The sequence below is a fragment of the Notechis scutatus genome, chromosome 1 (assembly GCF_049901735.1).
Source record: "Notechis scutatus isolate UNSWTSFEM ecotype Mainland chromosome 1, rNotScu1.2, whole genome shotgun sequence".
Classification (NCBI taxonomy): Eukaryota; Metazoa; Chordata; class Lepidosauria; order Squamata; family Elapidae; genus Notechis; species Notechis scutatus.
The window spans coordinates 87,605,545-87,623,219 of NC_142009.1; the positions used below are offsets into that span (position 1 = coordinate 87,605,545).

The 17,675-nt window shown below is 43.1% G+C and overlaps 1 protein-coding gene and 1 pseudogene across 2 annotated transcripts in view; both read right to left on the reverse strand.

Annotated features, from left to right (window-relative positions):
- Window positions 1–7,588: 7,588 nt before the first annotated feature.
- LOC148132898 (general transcription factor II-I repeat domain-containing protein 2A pseudogene) lies at window positions 7,589–8,776 on the reverse strand (annotated as a pseudogene).
- A 3,587-nt stretch (window positions 8,777–12,363) lies between these two features.
- Window positions 12,364–17,675, reverse strand: part of ADGB (androglobin) — an 88,577-nt gene continuing 83,265 nt past the window's right edge. For both annotated transcript variants that reach the window (XM_087970364.1, XM_087970362.1), the window contains 3 exons: window positions 15,267–15,369; window positions 14,749–14,932; window positions 12,364–12,743 (listed from right to left, as the gene is read on the reverse strand). In XM_087970364.1, the coding sequence (XP_087826490.1) occupies window positions 12,552–12,743; window positions 14,749–14,932; window positions 15,267–15,369 (479 nt within the window). In that variant the 3' untranslated portion in view covers window positions 12,364–12,551. The remainder of the gene's footprint in view (window positions 12,744–14,748; window positions 14,933–15,266; window positions 15,370–17,675) is intronic.

Sequence of the window (17,675 nt, forward strand, 5' to 3'; positions counted from 1 at the left end):
TAGAAGAAAGGAAATGGACATGGAGGATGTGCAAGGAGAAAGAAAAGTAATGAAATGGGAATTGAATCAACTGGAGAATGAGAGACAATTTTTACAAGGTCAGAAAGAAACAGACTGAAATCAGACTGAAGTGATAGGTGGAAATGATCCTCAAACTCAATTTCAACCCTGTTATGCTCTGAACACATGAGAAAATAAGCAAGAATATAAACCTTGATTTTGCCATAAATGGGCCTTTCAGGCAGAAATCTCCCTGGGATTATTTCATAATGGTTTCATTAGCTTTTCTACAATATTACTATGAATCAAAGCAATGTGTGCTTACATCCCTGTTTGGTCAGCTTCTAGTGGGATAGCTTGTTGAGAAAGCCTGATGGTATTTTCAATTAACCTTTTAGTCTTATTTTTACGGAAAAAAATCAATTCAGTTTTCCAGTCCCAGAGCAAGGGGACTGATCCTTTGCCATGCTGATGAAAGTTGATCAGTCATGAATGGCTTCCTCTAGTATTAGAACCAACTGGCCAATGGTGGGATTCAATTTTTTTTTACTACCAGTTCTGTGGGCGTGGCTTGGTGGGTGTGGCTTGGTGGGTGCGGCAGAGGAAGGACACTGTAACATCTCCATTCCTACCCTACTCCACGGTAAGAATATTGCAAAATCTCCATTCCCACCCCACTCCTGGGGGAACGTTACTGCAAAATCCCATTCTCTCCCCACCCCACTAACCTGCTTTCCAGCTCCGTTCTCCTGTATACAGGGCGACAAAAGAAGACCCAGCCAATCAGCTGGGATTTGGGAGGCAGATAATAGATGGGGGCGGGGCCAGTCATAGGTGGTATTTGCCGGTTCTCCGAACTACTCAAAATTTCCACTACTGGTTCTCCAGAACTGGTCAGAACCTGCTGAATACCACCTCTGCAATTGGCCCAGTGTTAGGGTCTAAACACTTTCTCGCCAGCAATGACTAAGATGAGTCAGATTCTGCAATCAGCAGCCATAGCAGAGCCTGTGATGAGTATGCTGCTATGAACTCTCGGTTCTTTGCTTGACAAATTCATTGGAAGTCTCAAGAATTTCAAGAAGGTTGTTTACTCAAGGCAAATTACACTTTCCTTCAGACAAGATTTTCCCCTACTTAGATTGCTTCTGCATAGGACTTAATAATGAGTCTCTTGTCTAGAAAGGAACAGCAACAAGGTCTATGTTTGATAGGACAATTTCATTCATTACAGATGGGGTGAGTGTGGCCTGGTGTGGAGGATATTAAAGGAGAGAAGCTTAGTCAATCCTACTCACTGAATTCATAACCAAACTGATATTTGAAGCAGCTATTTTCCACTTCTCTTTTTTAACTATGGTATTACATTAGTCTTCTGCTTTGTTAGGGCAATATTAATGTGCATCCCAGTACTGTAGGGGGATATGAATGCTGAGATTCAGAGATTGCTGAAGAGCTGCCATCTATTTAGAGTTTTGCTGATAGCAGGCATGAGGTGCCAGAAAATTCATTTTTTTTCTGTAGTAAAATTGATTTTCAGATGACTCACAGTATCAGCAAAACATTGAGAAGATAGCAATTCTTCTGGAAGAGATGCAAGAGAGATCTCAAAGAAACCAGCCTAGTTAGCACGGTATCTTCTGTTAATATATCTTTCTTAGATATAATAAGGATTAATTATATCTTTAGAGAAAATCAATTGTAACTAATTATTTACATTTAGAATATAATGAGGATTACTCTGAAGTGTTAATTAAGATGTAACTTTAACTTTTCATTAAAAATGTTCCTGTAATTTAGAAAGCCACACAGTTGTCTCGCATGTCCAGAGATATATTGGTCATATACTAATTTCAGCGTATTGATTTCGATCTATTATTACCCAAGATAGATCAATTGATGAATACTTCTTTAGTGCATAAAAACTTTTTATCAATATCAAGGTTGATGAAGACCTAAAGCAAGAAACAGCTATGGATATCCCAATTATATATTTACTGTAAAAGACAAGGACTCTTACTGATCTACATACCAGCGGAAATAAGACTTGTCTGGTGAGGACATAGAGAAGTAGACATTGCTGAAGAAGCAAGGATGATTGTTGGTCAAAGGATGGACCTTGGTCAATGAAATCTCTTCTGAGAAGGCAGAGATGGTATGATCACTCACATGTACTCCAGACAGCTGCTCCTTGCAAGTAGACTGCAGGAACTGAGATTTCTGTGGCTGGTTGAAGACCTGAGTGGCTGAGAGTCATGGGATTCCTATTAAGCTCAGAGTTGTAGCCTATACAGACATGAAAGTTTGACCAAGATTCATTTCTTAATCACTTTCTGAACTACTTTTTAAAAGCTGTTTTTCAGGTATTAAGTTTTATGGCATTCACTGGGTCCTTCAATTCTTAATGGGAGAAGTTTTAACTCTGAATTTAAGCATTTAGAGAAAAAACAGGGGTGGGGGGAATAAATGGAAAAGGGTTGGTTAGATGTTGAGACTTTGGAAAAAGTGCAAAGAAAAGCAACTAAGACGATTAAGGACCTGGAGACAAAACACATGAATGGTTGCAAGAATTGGGTCTAGGGAAAAGAAGGGCTATGGGTGACATGATAGCAGTATTCCAGTATTTGAAGGGCTGCCACAATGAAGAGGGGGACAACTTATTTCCCAAAGCCCCAGAAGGCAAGACAAGAAACAATGGATGGAAACTAATAAAGGAGAGAAGCAACCTGGAATTAAGGAGAAACTTTCTAGCAGTGAGGACAATTAACTAATGGAATAGGATGCCTTCAGAAGTTGTAGGGTTCATCACTGGAGGTTTTAAAGAAAAGACTGGATAGCCACCTATCTGAAATGATATAGGGTTTCCTGCTTGAGCAGTGTTCTGACCCAAACCTTGTTCCAAGGAAACAAACATGAAACAGAGGTAACAGCAAAACCTTTTAATGATTCTTTACGAATTCCATTCCTTCATGGTTAAAAGACTGTTTCAAATTAATTGTCTCTGATAAGAATGAGCCTTGCCAAGGTTGTGCAAGGCTGCCAAGAACACAAGATAAAGTTACTAAGAAATATTTCAAACACAAAGAGTCTCCAAACACAAACCAAGATATTCCAAATGTCCACAAGGCTTGAGTGCAAAAACTTCTTTGCTTCCTGCGAAGAACTCCGGTTTCTCAGCTGGCTTTTATCTCTTAAGGGAGGGGCCATTTCCTTGCAGCCTTACTCCCGAGTCGCCCGTGCCGCTGTAGCTGCTCTTTCCTTTGAGCAGCCCTGCGCGCATGCGCACTGGGCACAGGCTCCTCAGGGACCTCTTCATCACTGCTGCCAGCCTCCACAATCTCCGAAGGCAGCATTCCACTCTCTGATGGTCCTGGCCTCATCCCTGCATCACACGCAGGCCCTTCATCTGAATCCTCACTCTCCGAGACGTCAGCTGTCCACACCTGCTGCTGGCGAATCACAACAAGCAGGGGGTTGGACTTGAAGACCTCCAAGGTTCCTTCCAGCTGTTCTGATTGGTGTAAGGCAAATAGGAATAAGCACAGGATCTAAGCATCAAGGCCCCCAGTACTTTCAAATGATATTCCAAATGTCCACAAGGCTTGAGTGCAAAAACTTCTTTGCTTCCTGCTGGCACACTATGTCTACTTTGTAAGTGACGCTTCTGTGAATCACATGGGGAGAGGACTTGAAATGGCCTTCAGCAGACTGCATCAGCTCCTTCCTTCAAACCATTTTTTAAGAAGAGTCCGATGTGAGTGAGAGAACAGATTCTCAAAAGTTTCCCAAAGAGAAACAGGTACAGCTGTAACAAGGTGGATCCAAGTTGGAAAGCCCAGTCAATGACAGCAATAAATCAGTGGCCTAAAATGCAGCCAACTAGCCAAAGGGGGTGTTGAAATTGGTTCACATAATTGGGCTTTCAGCATGAATCGAGAGTGACAGCTTCATCAGTGTGATTTGATGAATGCTGACCACATAGATACCAAAGCAAAACATTCTCTATTTTTATATAGTTTTAGAATTACAAATAAAATAAGGTTTGGAATAAAGATACCAAACGTATAATTCAAATGTGCTTGTATGGTTGCCAAGAAAATATTGCTATCATGTGGCCATATAGTTACAACTGTCAACATGTCTATACACACACACACACATACACACAACCCTACTGTTAACATTCTCATTCAAATATTCTTCAGGGACCTCCTGAAGGGCAGAAATCTTGTTTCCGTGCCCTTTGCTCAATATAACATTGTGCCACTTGAATTGTGCTCATTGTCATTTCTCAGGCTTTCTAATATCTTCCCAGGGAGGCTTAGTAACAGACAAAGGCATTCATCCTTGCTACTTTTTCTTATGTAGGGAAGGGGAAAAAAATAACATTGTTCGTCCAATTGAGAGGTCCATCTCGAGATTTCATAAGCCACACAGCTTTTCCATAAGCAAACCATATCCATACCTGAATATATGCCCAATGACGAATCTACATCAACATTTCTCTGTACAAAATATTTGTATTTCCTTTTCATCATTTTTTTTCCCTTGGACATTCACATTCGTTCATTTCTGATTCACTCCTTCACATATCACATCATTCTTCCACACATCTCTAAAATAAAGCTTCACGTTCCATCCTCAGTTTTCATCTGATATAATTTCACCATTTTTATTCTTACTTCAGTTTTCTCTGCTGGAGGCCTTTTCTCTGCTTAATCCTTTTTGCCCACTTCTAAAAATAGTGTTGATTTCCCTCAAAACTGGAATTGCGTTTCCTCTGTTAATACATTTTAATATTGATTTTAAAATAACAAATAAAAAAATAACTTACTGAAAAGCATTGTTAGATTTTTAGGAATGGTTGAAAGTAAGTATTTATTTATGCTACATTTTATGTAGACCTGCATTCTTTACTTAAGATGCCCCAAATCCCTGAACTTTATTCTTCCCTAACAGGGGTCTCTTCTCTTTGAAGAAATTTGCTAGCTGAGGCCAGACAGGCCTTGTGTTGGATGCCTTTCTGTAAAATGATGAGCTAATTCTCTACAGGAGTTTGGGATTTTAAAATAAACAAATAGAAAACATCAATGCTTATTAAGATTATGAACTCACAGTTATGTAAAAGTACATTATGTAAAAGTAAAAAGTTGAGGTTTGATGTTATTATCCTATTCTACTGCCCCAAAGGGAGTCAGAAGTCAACGTCTTTTCTTTATTTTTTCCTTCTTTTCTACACTTTTCCCTGTCCTATTTTCCTTTTGTATTTTTGTATTATATATCTAAACTAATAAAAATAAATGGAGTGCAGTTAGGCTAATCAACAGCAAGAGTAGTAACAGAGGTAGTCCTTGACTCACAACCATTTGTTTAGAGTTCATTTGAAGTTACAATGACACTGAAAAAATGATTTATGACTGGACTTCACACTTACAACTGTTACAGCATCCCCTCAGTCATGTGATCGAAATTTGGGCCCTTAGCAACTGGCATGTATTTATGGTGGTTTTAGTATCCTACAGTTATTTCATCACTATTTGTAACCTTCCCAACCAGCTTCGAACAAGCAAAGTCGGGGGAGCAAGATTTGCTTAATGACAACTTGATTTTCTTAAATTGCAGCAATTTGCTTAACAACTCTGGCAAAAAGATTGTAAACACGAGTGTGGTTCACTTAACAAATGCCTTGCTTAACAACAGAAATTCTGCCTCCAATTGTGGTCTTGAGTCAAATACTATCTGTGTTATTTTATTAACTGTGCTTCTATCTGTCAATCTTGTGACCTACGGCTGATTGATAGGGGGATCTCCTCACACTATGCTGGCTAAAAAAATCTTTACACCAATGATTTATAACAAACCATCTCCACATCTGTAGCTGGAAGGAATTCCTGTGGAATTTTTGGTGCTCTCTGAGCTTGGTTGTTTGCTTGATGATGATGTTTACTTAGTTGGGCAATGAAAGGCCAGTGCAAGCAAACACAAAACTCAGATGCACCACAACTCCACAATTCAGCTCTAGGTTACAGGTATTGTTTTCTATTGAAACCTCAGGTGTACAAGAAGCCTGGAGGCACTACAGCCAGCTATGTCTTAGGTAGAACTGTATTCATAGAATCAAGAACAAATTTCCAGGTGACAAGCTATATATGTCAGTCCAAGGAACTTGACACATTTTCTATATATCACTATGATGGACCCTTGTGCACCTTCACAAGGGCTCCCCCTGCCCCCCTGTGGTTTGTTTACCTGCCTGCCAACCTGCTTGTGAGCTGCCTGGGACTTGGAACTTCTTCTTGGGTTCCCTACTTCTTTGGTTGTTGGAAAATTACCAGCAAGTCATTGTTTAATGACAGCAACAGAGATTGCTGTGATTGCTATCAATAATCAATGAGGTCAGGTGACATTCTGCTTGATGGCCACATAGGTTAGGGACAGAATTTCTGGTCCCAATTATTGTGCTAACCAAATGCATTAAAAACACAACTTTTAAAAGACATTAGTCTGAAACAGAGGTGGTATTCAGCAGGTTCTGACCAGTTCTGGAGAACCGGTAACAGAAATTTTGAGCAGTTCAGAGAACCGGCAAATACCACCTCTGACTGGCCCCACCCCATCTATTCTCTGCCTCCCGAGTCCCAGCTGATTGGCTGGGTCTCCTTTTGTTGCCCTGAACAAGAGAACAGAGCTGGAAAGCAGGTTAGTGGGGTGGGGAGGGAATGGGATTTTGCAGTATTCTGACCCAACCAGTTTCCCAAAGAGCAAACACAGACAAAGGTTTAATAACGAATTCTGTTCCTTTACAGATAAAAGGCTGCTTTCCACTAATTAGCTCCGACAAGAAAGAGCCTTGCCAAGTTGTTTGTCAATGCTTCCAAAAACCCAGAGATAAGAACTAATTTACAAGATTCTCTAAAGATGAACAAAGATGTCCACAAGCTGAGCTTCAGAGCTTCTTTGCCTTCTGCAAAGAACACTTTTCCAAACCTGGCTTTTATCCTCTTGAGGGAGGGGCCATTACCTTGCAGCCTTACTCCCGAGTCGCCTGTGCTGCTGTAATTGTTCTTTCCTCCGAGCAATCCTTCGTGCACATGCACTTGGCACAGGCTCCTCGGGAACCTCCTCATCACTGCTGCCAGCCCCCACAATCTCTGAAGTCAGCAGTCCACTCCCTGATGGTCCTGGTTCTTCATCAGAGTCCTTGCTCTCCTCAGCCATCTGCACCTCCTGCCGGCTAACCACAACACCCAGGAGTGGGGAGGGAATGGAGATTTTACAGTATTATTCCCCTGCCATGCCCACCAAGACATGCCCACCAAGCCAAGCTGTGCCCACCAAGCCACACCCACAGAACAGATAGTAAAAAAAATTGAATCCCACCACTGGTCTGAAACTCTTGTAGCAATTTCTGACATTTGCATTTCTGACATTTATTGTTACATTAACCCAGGGGTGGGCAATTAATTTCTGTCAGGGGCCACATAGAAAATCAGATCTGCGTTCGAGGGCCGAACCAATTTTATAAAAGGCCATTATAAAGGGCCCATTATAAAATGCAGCAAATTATATATAAGAATCATTTACCTGTTCAGTGGGAGAAATCCAGTCTGTCTTGGGCTTGAACAAGTGCACTGAAATCTGGCGGAATATCTGAGGTGGCTATGCGAAGGACAGCTGAGAGGTGGTCATCAGTGATAGAGGATCTGTGTCTGGATTTGTTGAACTTCATCACTGAGAATGTCTGTTCACATATGTAGGTAGATCCAAAGAGGACTAGAATTTTCAGAGCATGTCTCCTCATGTGTGGAAAGTTCTCCTCTTTGAGCGATGAGTAAAACTCAAGCAGTGGGACAGACCTAAAGTGCGCTGCCAGAAGTGTGTCAGACTGCAAGTCAATGAGTTCCATCTGAACATCACTGGGTGCATTATCCACATAGCAGCTGAAGGGAGAAGAAACCATGTCCATTTCACTCTCAAGTGTTTTGAAGTCTTGAAATCGCCTTGAAAACTCAGCATGCAGTGTTTCTAACATGGATGAGTATCTGTGGAGGTGATCAGCTGATGGTTTGGCTTCCTTCAGTGTTGGCATGTGAGTAAGAATATTGTTCCCCATTTGGCTTGAGAGAAGCTGCAACTTTCTCATGAAAGCCTTCACTGCGCTGTACATTTCATGCACAAAAAGGCCCTTGCATTGCAGTTTGACATTCAGGTCATTCATCAAAGAAGTCACGTCTACAGCAAAACTAAGGTCTGCCAGCCAGTCTGCATCTGAAAGCTGAGGGATGTCATTTCCCTTGTTCTCACAGAACTGCCAGATCTCCTCTCTCAGGTCCCAGAAAACTTTCAGGACTTTTCCCAGGCTCAGCCACCTGACATTTGTGTGGTAGCTGATGTCATGATGTTCAGACTCATTTTCCTCCAATAGTGCAACAAACTGTCTGTGATTCAGTGCTCTTGCTCTGATGAAGTTAACGGTTTTAGTTACAACATCAACAACATGGTTCATTTTTAATACCGACCTACACAACACTTCCTGATGTATGATACAATGCAAAAATGTCAATTTCTGCTCAGGGTTAATTTCGATAACTTTATCCTGCATTCTCTTCAAAAGTCCAACATTTCTTCCCGTCAGATTTGGACAACCATCTGTTGTCACATCTACAAGTTTGTCCCATTTCAGTCCCAACTTGTCTAAACATGCATTTACTTCCGTTAGGAAATCACTTCCTGTTGTTGTCTCTTTCATTGACTGCATGGCTGCCAGTTCCTCCATTATTTTGAAGTCTGCAGTGATCCCACGTAAGAAGATGAGTAGCTGGGCAGTGTCTCATACATCGCAGCTCTCATCCAGAGCCAGGGTAAAAAAGGAAAATGTAACCGCTCTGTTCTTCAGCTGAAACTCCAAATTTCCTGCAATGTCCTCAACCCTTCTCGTCACAGTACGCCGGGACAGAGGGATGTTCTCAAATGCACCCTTTTTTCTCTGGACATATTAGCTCAGCAGAGTCCACCAAACACTCTTTAATAAACTCTCAGTCAGAAAACGGTTTACTTCGTTTAGCTATTTTACGAGATATGACATAACTTGCTTTGGTAGCTGTATCTCTGGATGTGCTAAGTTTTGTAAAAAGTGTTCGTTGAGTTTGCAGCTTGGATAGCAAAATCTCCGACTCCTTTGCTCGCTCTTGGTCAGACAAGTTCCTATATTTATCCTCATGTTTGGTCACATAGTGGCGATTCAGATTATAATCTTTAAACACAGCGACAACTGTACCACAAACTAAGCAAACGGCTTTGCCTTTGACTTCCGTAAATAAATATTTAGCAGTCCATGCCTTGTTGAAAACATGGCATTCAGAATCAACTTTCCTTTTTTTAATGTGAGCCGACATTTTTGGGGGAGCTTAGTGGGTGAAACCCCTCCTAAAGAATATTAACCCCCACAGATCCAATCCCAGGTTCCCAGGTAACCTTCGTGCAAGGGGCGCTGCTTGGGGAACGAGAGAGAACGAGCCAGCGAGGAGAAGGAGGAGAGGCAGGCGCGAAGCGAGGCGAGGTGCGCTGGAAAGAGGCGCTTCATGGCCTACTAATACTGAATCTAAAACTTGATCGAATTCCTCACTTTCTGCTGAGCCCACATAAATGATTTTCCATTCCAAATCTACATTGGAGAAAAAAGACTTTTAAATAAAACGTTCAAAATTTTGGTCTTCCAAACCACCATCTCTTTGAACTTGAAAACAAAAAACCCTAATACTTAATTTCGATCAAATCAAGCTTGTACCAAATGCTGAAGTCAGTGGCTAAGTGGAAAATTAGTTGGGTGGGGAGGGTAATTGAAGTTTCAATTTCGAATTACAGCAAGCAATTCTCCAACACCATTTCCTCCGCTCGAGGGGGAAGAGAGAAGGCAAGGAAAGGAGCTCTTCGCCCGCCAGTTAAGTCTCAGTTTGCAAGGCTTGAATTGACTCGGTGATTTTATTTCGCTACCGAGGTTAGCGAAAACTGGAATTGCTCCTGAGCTGGCAAGGTATGATCACCGAAGCGCTCTTCCAAAAGAGCAGCTTCCAGAAGCAAAGTAACACCGAGGCTTTCCACGCTTTCCAATCGCGAGTCCCAGGAGAGAACAAACAGCAAACCGCGCTCAGGGGCATCCAAGCCCACCTAAAGCTAGGCCGCTGCTGGTGGAGCCTTGCCCTGCCTTGGTGCCCCATTTCCCGGCTCGGCGGTCCTGCTCGGGCGGCACTTTAAAAGCTTGCTCCCAGCACCCGAGCAACTTCCCAGCAACTTTCGGCTTCCTTTTAACTCACGGGCGCTCGCGCCTGGCCCTGAGCTGCGCGGCAGAGGGAAGCCTGGAGCACTGCCGGGTTGCCTCCTCCAAGCAGCCCACCCGCCCCGGGCTTCCCCTCCACCGCGTGGCTTGGGGCCAGGGGTGAGCGCCCGTGAGTTAAAAGGAAGCCGAAAGTTGCTAGGAAGTTGCTGGGCTTTCTGGGGCTTCCAGGCTTAAACTTTGCACAGCGCAGCGGAGGAGAAGCCTGGAGCACCTCCGGGTCGCCTCCTCCAAGCAGCCCACCCACCCACCCGCTGGGCGTGAACCCTTCCCTTTCCTCGGTGGGAAGACGCTCCTGCCTGCAAACTTTGCCTGTTCAAAGTTTAAGCCTGGAAGCCCTTTCGGCTTCCTTTTAACTGCGGGCATTCTCGCCTGGCCCCGAGCCACGCGGCGGAGGGAAGCCCGGAGCGCCGCTGGGTCGCCTCCTCCAAGCAGCCCGCCCACCCGCCCGCCGGGCAGAACCCTTCCCTTTCCTCGGCAGGAAGACGCTCCCGCCTGCAAACTTTGCCTGTGGAAAGTTTAAGCCTGGAACGCCCCTGCCTTGGGCTTCCTTTTAACTCCGCAGGCGCCGCGCCTGGTCCCCGAAGCCGCGGCAGAGGAAGCCCGGAGCGCCGCTGGGTCGCCCTCCTCCAAGCAGCCCGCCCGCCCGCTGGGCTTCCCTCCACCCGCGGCTCGGGGCCAGTCGCGAGCGCCCGCGAGTTAAAAGGAAGCCGAAAGGGCTTCCAGGCTTAAACTTTGCACAGGCAAAGTTTGCAGGCGGGAGCGTCTTCCCGCCGAGGAAAGGGAAGGGTTCCGCCCGGCGGGCGGGTGGGCGGGCTGCTTGGAGGAGGCGACCGGCGGCGCTCCGGGCTTCCCTCCGCTGCACGGCTGGGCCAGGCGCGAGCGCCTGCGAGTTAAAAGGAAGCCGAAAGGGCTTCCAGGCTTAAACTTTGCAGAGGCAAAGTTTGCAGGCGGGAGCGTCTTCCCGCCAAGGAAAGGCAGGGTTCCGCCCGGCGGGCGGGTGGGCGGGCTGCTTGGAGGAGGCGACCGGCGGCACTCCGGGTTTCCCTCCGCCGCGCTGTGCAAAGTTTAAGCCTGGAAGCCCGGCCCAAAGCCCAGCAACTTCCGGCTTCCTTTTAACTCGCAGGCGCTCGCGCCTGGCCCCGAGCCGCACGGCAGAGGGGAAGCCCAGCGGGCGGGTGGGCTGCTTGGAGGAGGCGACCGGCGGCGCTCCGGCTTCCCTCCGCCGCGCGGCTTGGGGCCAGGCACGAGCGCCCGCGAGTTAAAAGGAAGCCGAAAGTTGCTGGGAAGTTGCTCGGGTGCTGGGAGCAGGCTTTTAAAGTGCCGGCCGAGCAGGACCGCCAAGCCGGGAAACGGGGCACCAAGGCAGGGCAAGGCTCCACCAGCAGCGGCCTAGCTTTAGGTGGCTCCAAGCAGCCCACCCGCCCACCGGGCGGAACCCTTCCCGCTCCTCGGCGGGAAGACGCTCCCGCCTGCAAACTTTGCCTTTGCAAAGTTTAAGCCTGGAAGCCCCGGAAAAAAAAGGGGGATCGGCGGGGACTCACCTTCGGAGAGGTCGCACTCGAAGGTGATTTCAAACTCTTAGCCGAGGCCTTTGCAACGTTCTTTTCTTTCCTACTCCGAGAGCGCTCCGCACTGTTTTGCAGCTTTGGGGGCTACGCGGCGCAGGGCAATACGCCACGCCCAGCGATTTTTTTTCAGGGGCGGGCCGGATTGGACAGACCAACGGGCCAGATGTGGCCCGCGGGCCATAGTTTACCCACCCCTGCATTAACCTATACAGCTTGTTTATGAACTTCATTCTGTTCTAATGAACTGGAAAATTAAAATTGCAGGGTTGTGCCTTTCCTTTGCCAGGCAATGAGATAATAGAACTGTTTTTCTTCTCCCCAAACCTCCTACCTCATCTGTGCCATTTTGGCACCTTTAGCCTAGGAATGGACTAAAAATAGTGAAAGGCTTGTACAAATAATTGTATTAGGAAACTTTATTGTAATTAAGATGCAAACATAATGCAAAACTCAATGTAAAGCTAGTCAATTTTTATATCAGTGACAGAACTTTAAAATGCTGATGCAGTACTAAATTAAGACAGCAAAACAATACTTTAAAAAAACAGCATTTAAAAAACTCTGTTCTATATACCTAAACTACAGTGTAGTAAAAAGGATCTTCTTTTCTCACCAGTAAATTTAAGAACATATCCCAGAAAATACTATTATTTTTTCTTCCCTCCAGGTTTCCCAGCCTTTTTTTTCTGCACATCTGGGCTTTTCTTCTCTTGCTCTGCTCGAATGGCGGCTTCTTCAGCTGCTAGTGCTTCTAGTCTTAAACGTTCAGCCTCCAGTAGTTTGCCTCTGTATGTGTCTCGGATTCCAAAGATCCTGCTTCGTGCCTCATCTAAGGATATCTGTCCAAAAATAAATATACATGCTCCATGCGCAATCAGTATGTACGTATATATATATGTACACCTTTCTCTCTCTCTCTCTCTCTCGTGAATCTGTATAGGACATGAGGCCCTATCATACCATAATTACCAGAAATATGTCTGCTTCTGTCTATCTTTCTATCTTTGTCTCTTTCTCTCTCTCTGCACATATATATGTATACATAGAAACCTCTAATAATTAAGGCATCAGAAGAAGTTCATGTATTCTAAAATTACTTATATCTTTTCCTTTGCCTCTTTATTAAGCCAATTGTCCATATTGTACACTAAGAAAAAATATTTTCCTTCTGTACATTTTCTGTATATATATCTTTAAAAGATCACATATAGTCCTCGTTTACTGATTGCCTTGTTCATTGATTGTTTAAAGTTATAATGAGGACTGGAAAAGTAAGTTTATGACCAGTCTTTGAAGTTGTGGTTGTTGCAGCAGTGTCCCTATGGTCTTGTGATGACCGTTCCAGTACTTTGCAATGGGCATGCATGTACAACAGTCCTTCTGGGGTCGAGGAGAAGATTGTTGGGGGCAGTATGCTGACTCTGCAGCCACAGGATCACCATTTATGATCTTCACAGCCACTTCCAACCAGCGGTCAATAGGGGAGCCAACAGGAAGGAGTGAGTCATGGTCATGAGATATTGTGCTTAACCACCTGTGGTGATTTCATTAACAATCACATGAAACTGATGTCATAAATTTGGAGCAATCCCACGACATTTCATTCTGGGACCATGTCACTTAGTGACAGAATTGCCAATCCTAACCACGGTTGGCAATTGAAGACTATCTGTAGTCCTTAAATGATTTTATTTCATTTCTTTGAAAGTCATGATTACAATTACAGTGTTTAGTGAAGACTCAGTATTATAACAATTTATTCCTCACTTTACAGTGCTAACATAGCCTGCTCTAGATTATCTATTACTTCCTTTCACAATTGTAAAATATACTTTAGTTTCCTCGAAATGGTATTTGCTAATCAATCAAGAGGTTTATGCTTCAAAATTATTTGAATTAAGTGCTTGAGACCTCATGCAAGGACAGCATCTGCCTGATATTCGTTAGATTGATCCATCATTGAATCAAAAGCTGCTTGCACCCACTTTAAACTCTTGAAGAGAAGTCTAAAAACAGCTGACCTGCTTAAATGAGATCAGAGAGGTGCTATGCTCATGCAAGATCCAAAACCTCTCATCCAGATTACTTGGAAAGTATGATGAATTCTAATTATTTTATTCCTCGGTGATGCAATGGTTAGAATGCAATACTGCAAGCTACTTCTGCTGATTGCCAGCTGCCTGCAGTTTGGCAGTTCGAGTCTCACCGGCTCAAGGTTCATTCAACCTTCCATCCTTCTGGGATCGGTAAAATGAGGAGCCAGATTGTTGGGGGCAAAATGCTGACTCTGTAAACCACTTAGAGAGGCCTGTAAAGCACTGTAAAGCAGTATATAAGTCTAAGTGCTATTGCTATTGCTATTGATCACCAAACTCTTGCTACCCATAAAAAGGATTGATTTCTTTTATGTTTATTATTGTTTTATTTTAATATTAAATTCATTATTTTGTGTTGAAGTTTTGTTTGTTCATTTAATTTGTTACCATTTAAAGTTAGAACATAATAAAATACCATTCCCATAAACCAATGCTGAATAACTTCTTTACCAGACAAGATGAAATTAGTTTTGTTATCTCAGTAAATGTTCTTATATTGAATTATTAGATGTTTAATAAATATTATTTTATATTAAATATTTATTTAAATGTGAGTCCAACAGCTGCTTTTTCAGACACAGTACTTATTCCCAGACCAATATGTCAAAACTGAAAAGATAATAGGAGTTAAATTAGAAGTATATTTGGAAATTTGTGGAGTAAAATATCTGATGAGCAGAATTCCTAAAAAAGCCACAATAGTAAGAAATGATAAAATAAAGAAGTTGTCAGTAATAAGCAAACTTACTTGTAAATCTTCATACATTTCCAGTACATTTTGCTTCAACTGATTCCTCGACATGCGTTCTTGCTGCCTATGTTCCAGAACTAGTTCTCGAAAATGTCTAAAATTATTTATTTCCTCTGTTTTACGTATCTCTTGCTGTTGGATAGTGGTCTCATTCTTCAAGATAGGCACGGCCAGTGTTTTTCTAAAGGTAAAAAGAGACATCTACAAATATTGTCTTCATAAGGCATCTTAATTTTTGTGCAGCCTCAAGATCTAGGTATATTTCCACATGAACAGAAAACACTTCAATTATAAACCCAGTGAAGGCACCATGGGTTGCTAATTGCAGAGGCACCAACAGCAGCCAAGTTAAATACTTAAAATAATCAGCAGAAGTTAAAATGATTGACAGAGTAGCCTACCTGTCCAGAGTCACCTTGTAGGGGAGATGAAAAGCATAAAAATTGAATAAATAAATAAGAATAAAACAACTAACAGTGATTTGGTCTAGCTATATAAAATGTAGTGCTACTTACTTAATATAGGGCGCAAGATCTATAGGAGCCCATTCCTTCCGCTGAATGGCTAAGCCTGCTTCAGTGACTGGAGGAAATGTTTCAGAAACAGGAGAAACATTTTCTATCAAGATAACAACAACTGAATTAGCTTGCAGCATTCTCTTTTCTAATACAAAATATTTTAAACCACCAGTACTTTATACGAAGAACTCTTCAAATTTCATCAAAATGTTATCAGCAAATTACATTGGCATTATAGTGGGGTAGGCTTTTGTGGCTAGTATCAATTGGACAGTCTGGTCTTTAGGATTTAGTGATTGTGGTCTGATTTCCTGACACTTTGTCAGCAATGGTGGCTCATATCTTCAGAGACAAAGTGGTCTGCCATGCTATGCAGACCCACAAGCAGCGGAGCAGAGACTGACTGGGTTCCTGCCTTAATAGCCAGTGTGTTGATATTGTTATATGACAATTTTGATGTAGAAATAGAAGTACATAGCACTGAGTATAATTGCATAGTGGCATACTAAATTCAATTTGCTGTGATTGCGATGAACTCCTTGATTAACTTTGAGATCTCTTCCTTATTTCTGAATAGATTATTCTCATTCTCAAAACCGACAGATTTCTTCTATTTGACTGGCAGTGCATCTGTGTTTGCAGGCCAACTTTGTACATATGAGATCACAGAGGAAGTGACTAAATAAGCTTTTTCTTTGTGAACTGTTGAGTCATAAACGTACTGCGGCACCTCAGAACACTAGAAAGAGTAAACAGGCCAATACACAACATCTTTTAATATACTGGTATACACACAACATTATCAAAAATGTCGTACAGTCACATTATCAGTACAATCTATGAAAGGCTCCCAGACTTCAAAAAAATCTCAGGAATAACCAATTGACTATTACAATAACATGGCATCACTGTAGTACTCAAACCATAAAAAAGAATAATGTCAGGTTTCCAAGTGATGAAATCCATTTAAAAAGAAAAGAGCAAAGTCCATTTTCCAAGACAATTTCTTTTATTTAGGAGAGCATCAAATTGGCAAAGTCCGTGGTAATTCTGGATCTGGCACAACCTGGAATTACCCTACAATATTAGAAGTTAGAAACATCCACCAAAAGTCACATTCTCCAACAGAAGTAATGTGTGTGTGTATATATGTATATATGTATGTATATGTACATATATACATACATACATACATACATACATACATACATGTGTAGGTCTAGGTGTGTTCGGGTCTTTTCCCGTGTAAGATTAAGAGTATCTTGGCGACGTTTCGGGGAGGTCCCACTCGCCATCCTCAGGCTGGTGCTTTTGGCTTTGTGCCAGTGCAAGCAATGTGTAATCGGAGTTGCCGTCTCTGTATAAATACTGGTGGGGGGGGCGGGGCTGGTGTGCTGGGCTGGTTGGCTGTGCTGCTGCCTCTTGATTGGTTGATGGAGTTGATGTTGGTATAATGGGTTGTGTGATGGCCTTGTGAGTTTTGTTGTGGAGATATCCTGGATCTTGTGCTGTAATCTCTTGGGTCGTTTGTTTTGTAGTGAACCCTCACCATAGCAGAAACCAATGTCCTTTCAAAGGATTCAACTTTGCAGTCACCCCCAAACGCATCCCCACTGAAAACATTATATGCGGAGTTGAAGCTAGCCTAACCAAAACCAACCCAGATACAGCCAACAAAATCAGACTTGAAGTCACCAACGTCCTCTGCTCCAGCAACCCACCCAGAAGCAACCTACACAGTGAAAAACAAAAAGCACTCACCAATCTGAGGAAAGACAGCAACATAGTCATTCTCCCAGCAGACAAAGGCAACATCACAGTCGTAATGAACACATAGGACTACCACTCCGAACTATCCAACCTACTCCAAGACCCCGCTTACAAACCTCTGAATACTGACCCCACCACCTACCTAGAAAAAAACCACCAAATCCAAAATAAAAGCATCTCCCATCAGTGAAGAGATCCAGCAGAGAATCATCGCCAGAGAAAAATCATCCAGATGCCCTAAGCTCTATGGCCTCCCCAAGATACACAAAGAAGGAATACCACTCAGACCCATAGTCAGCTCCATAGTCTCACCTCTACAGAATCTTGCCAAATTTCTCGCCAAACAACTCCAGCTCTACACAGAATCCATCACCTCACACGTACAAAACTCCTTCCACTTCATAGAAACAATAAAGAAACAAAACCTACAACCCAGCGACCTACTTGTGAGCTTCAATGTCATATCCCTCTTCACCCAAGTACCCATCAAAGAAGCCTTGACAGCCATCCAAAACAAATACAACCCCACCAAACACACCCTAGATCTGACCAACCACTGCCTAACCAACACATACTTCATCCACAATGGACAAAGATACAAACAGATAGAAGGAGCACCCATGGGATCACCCCTCT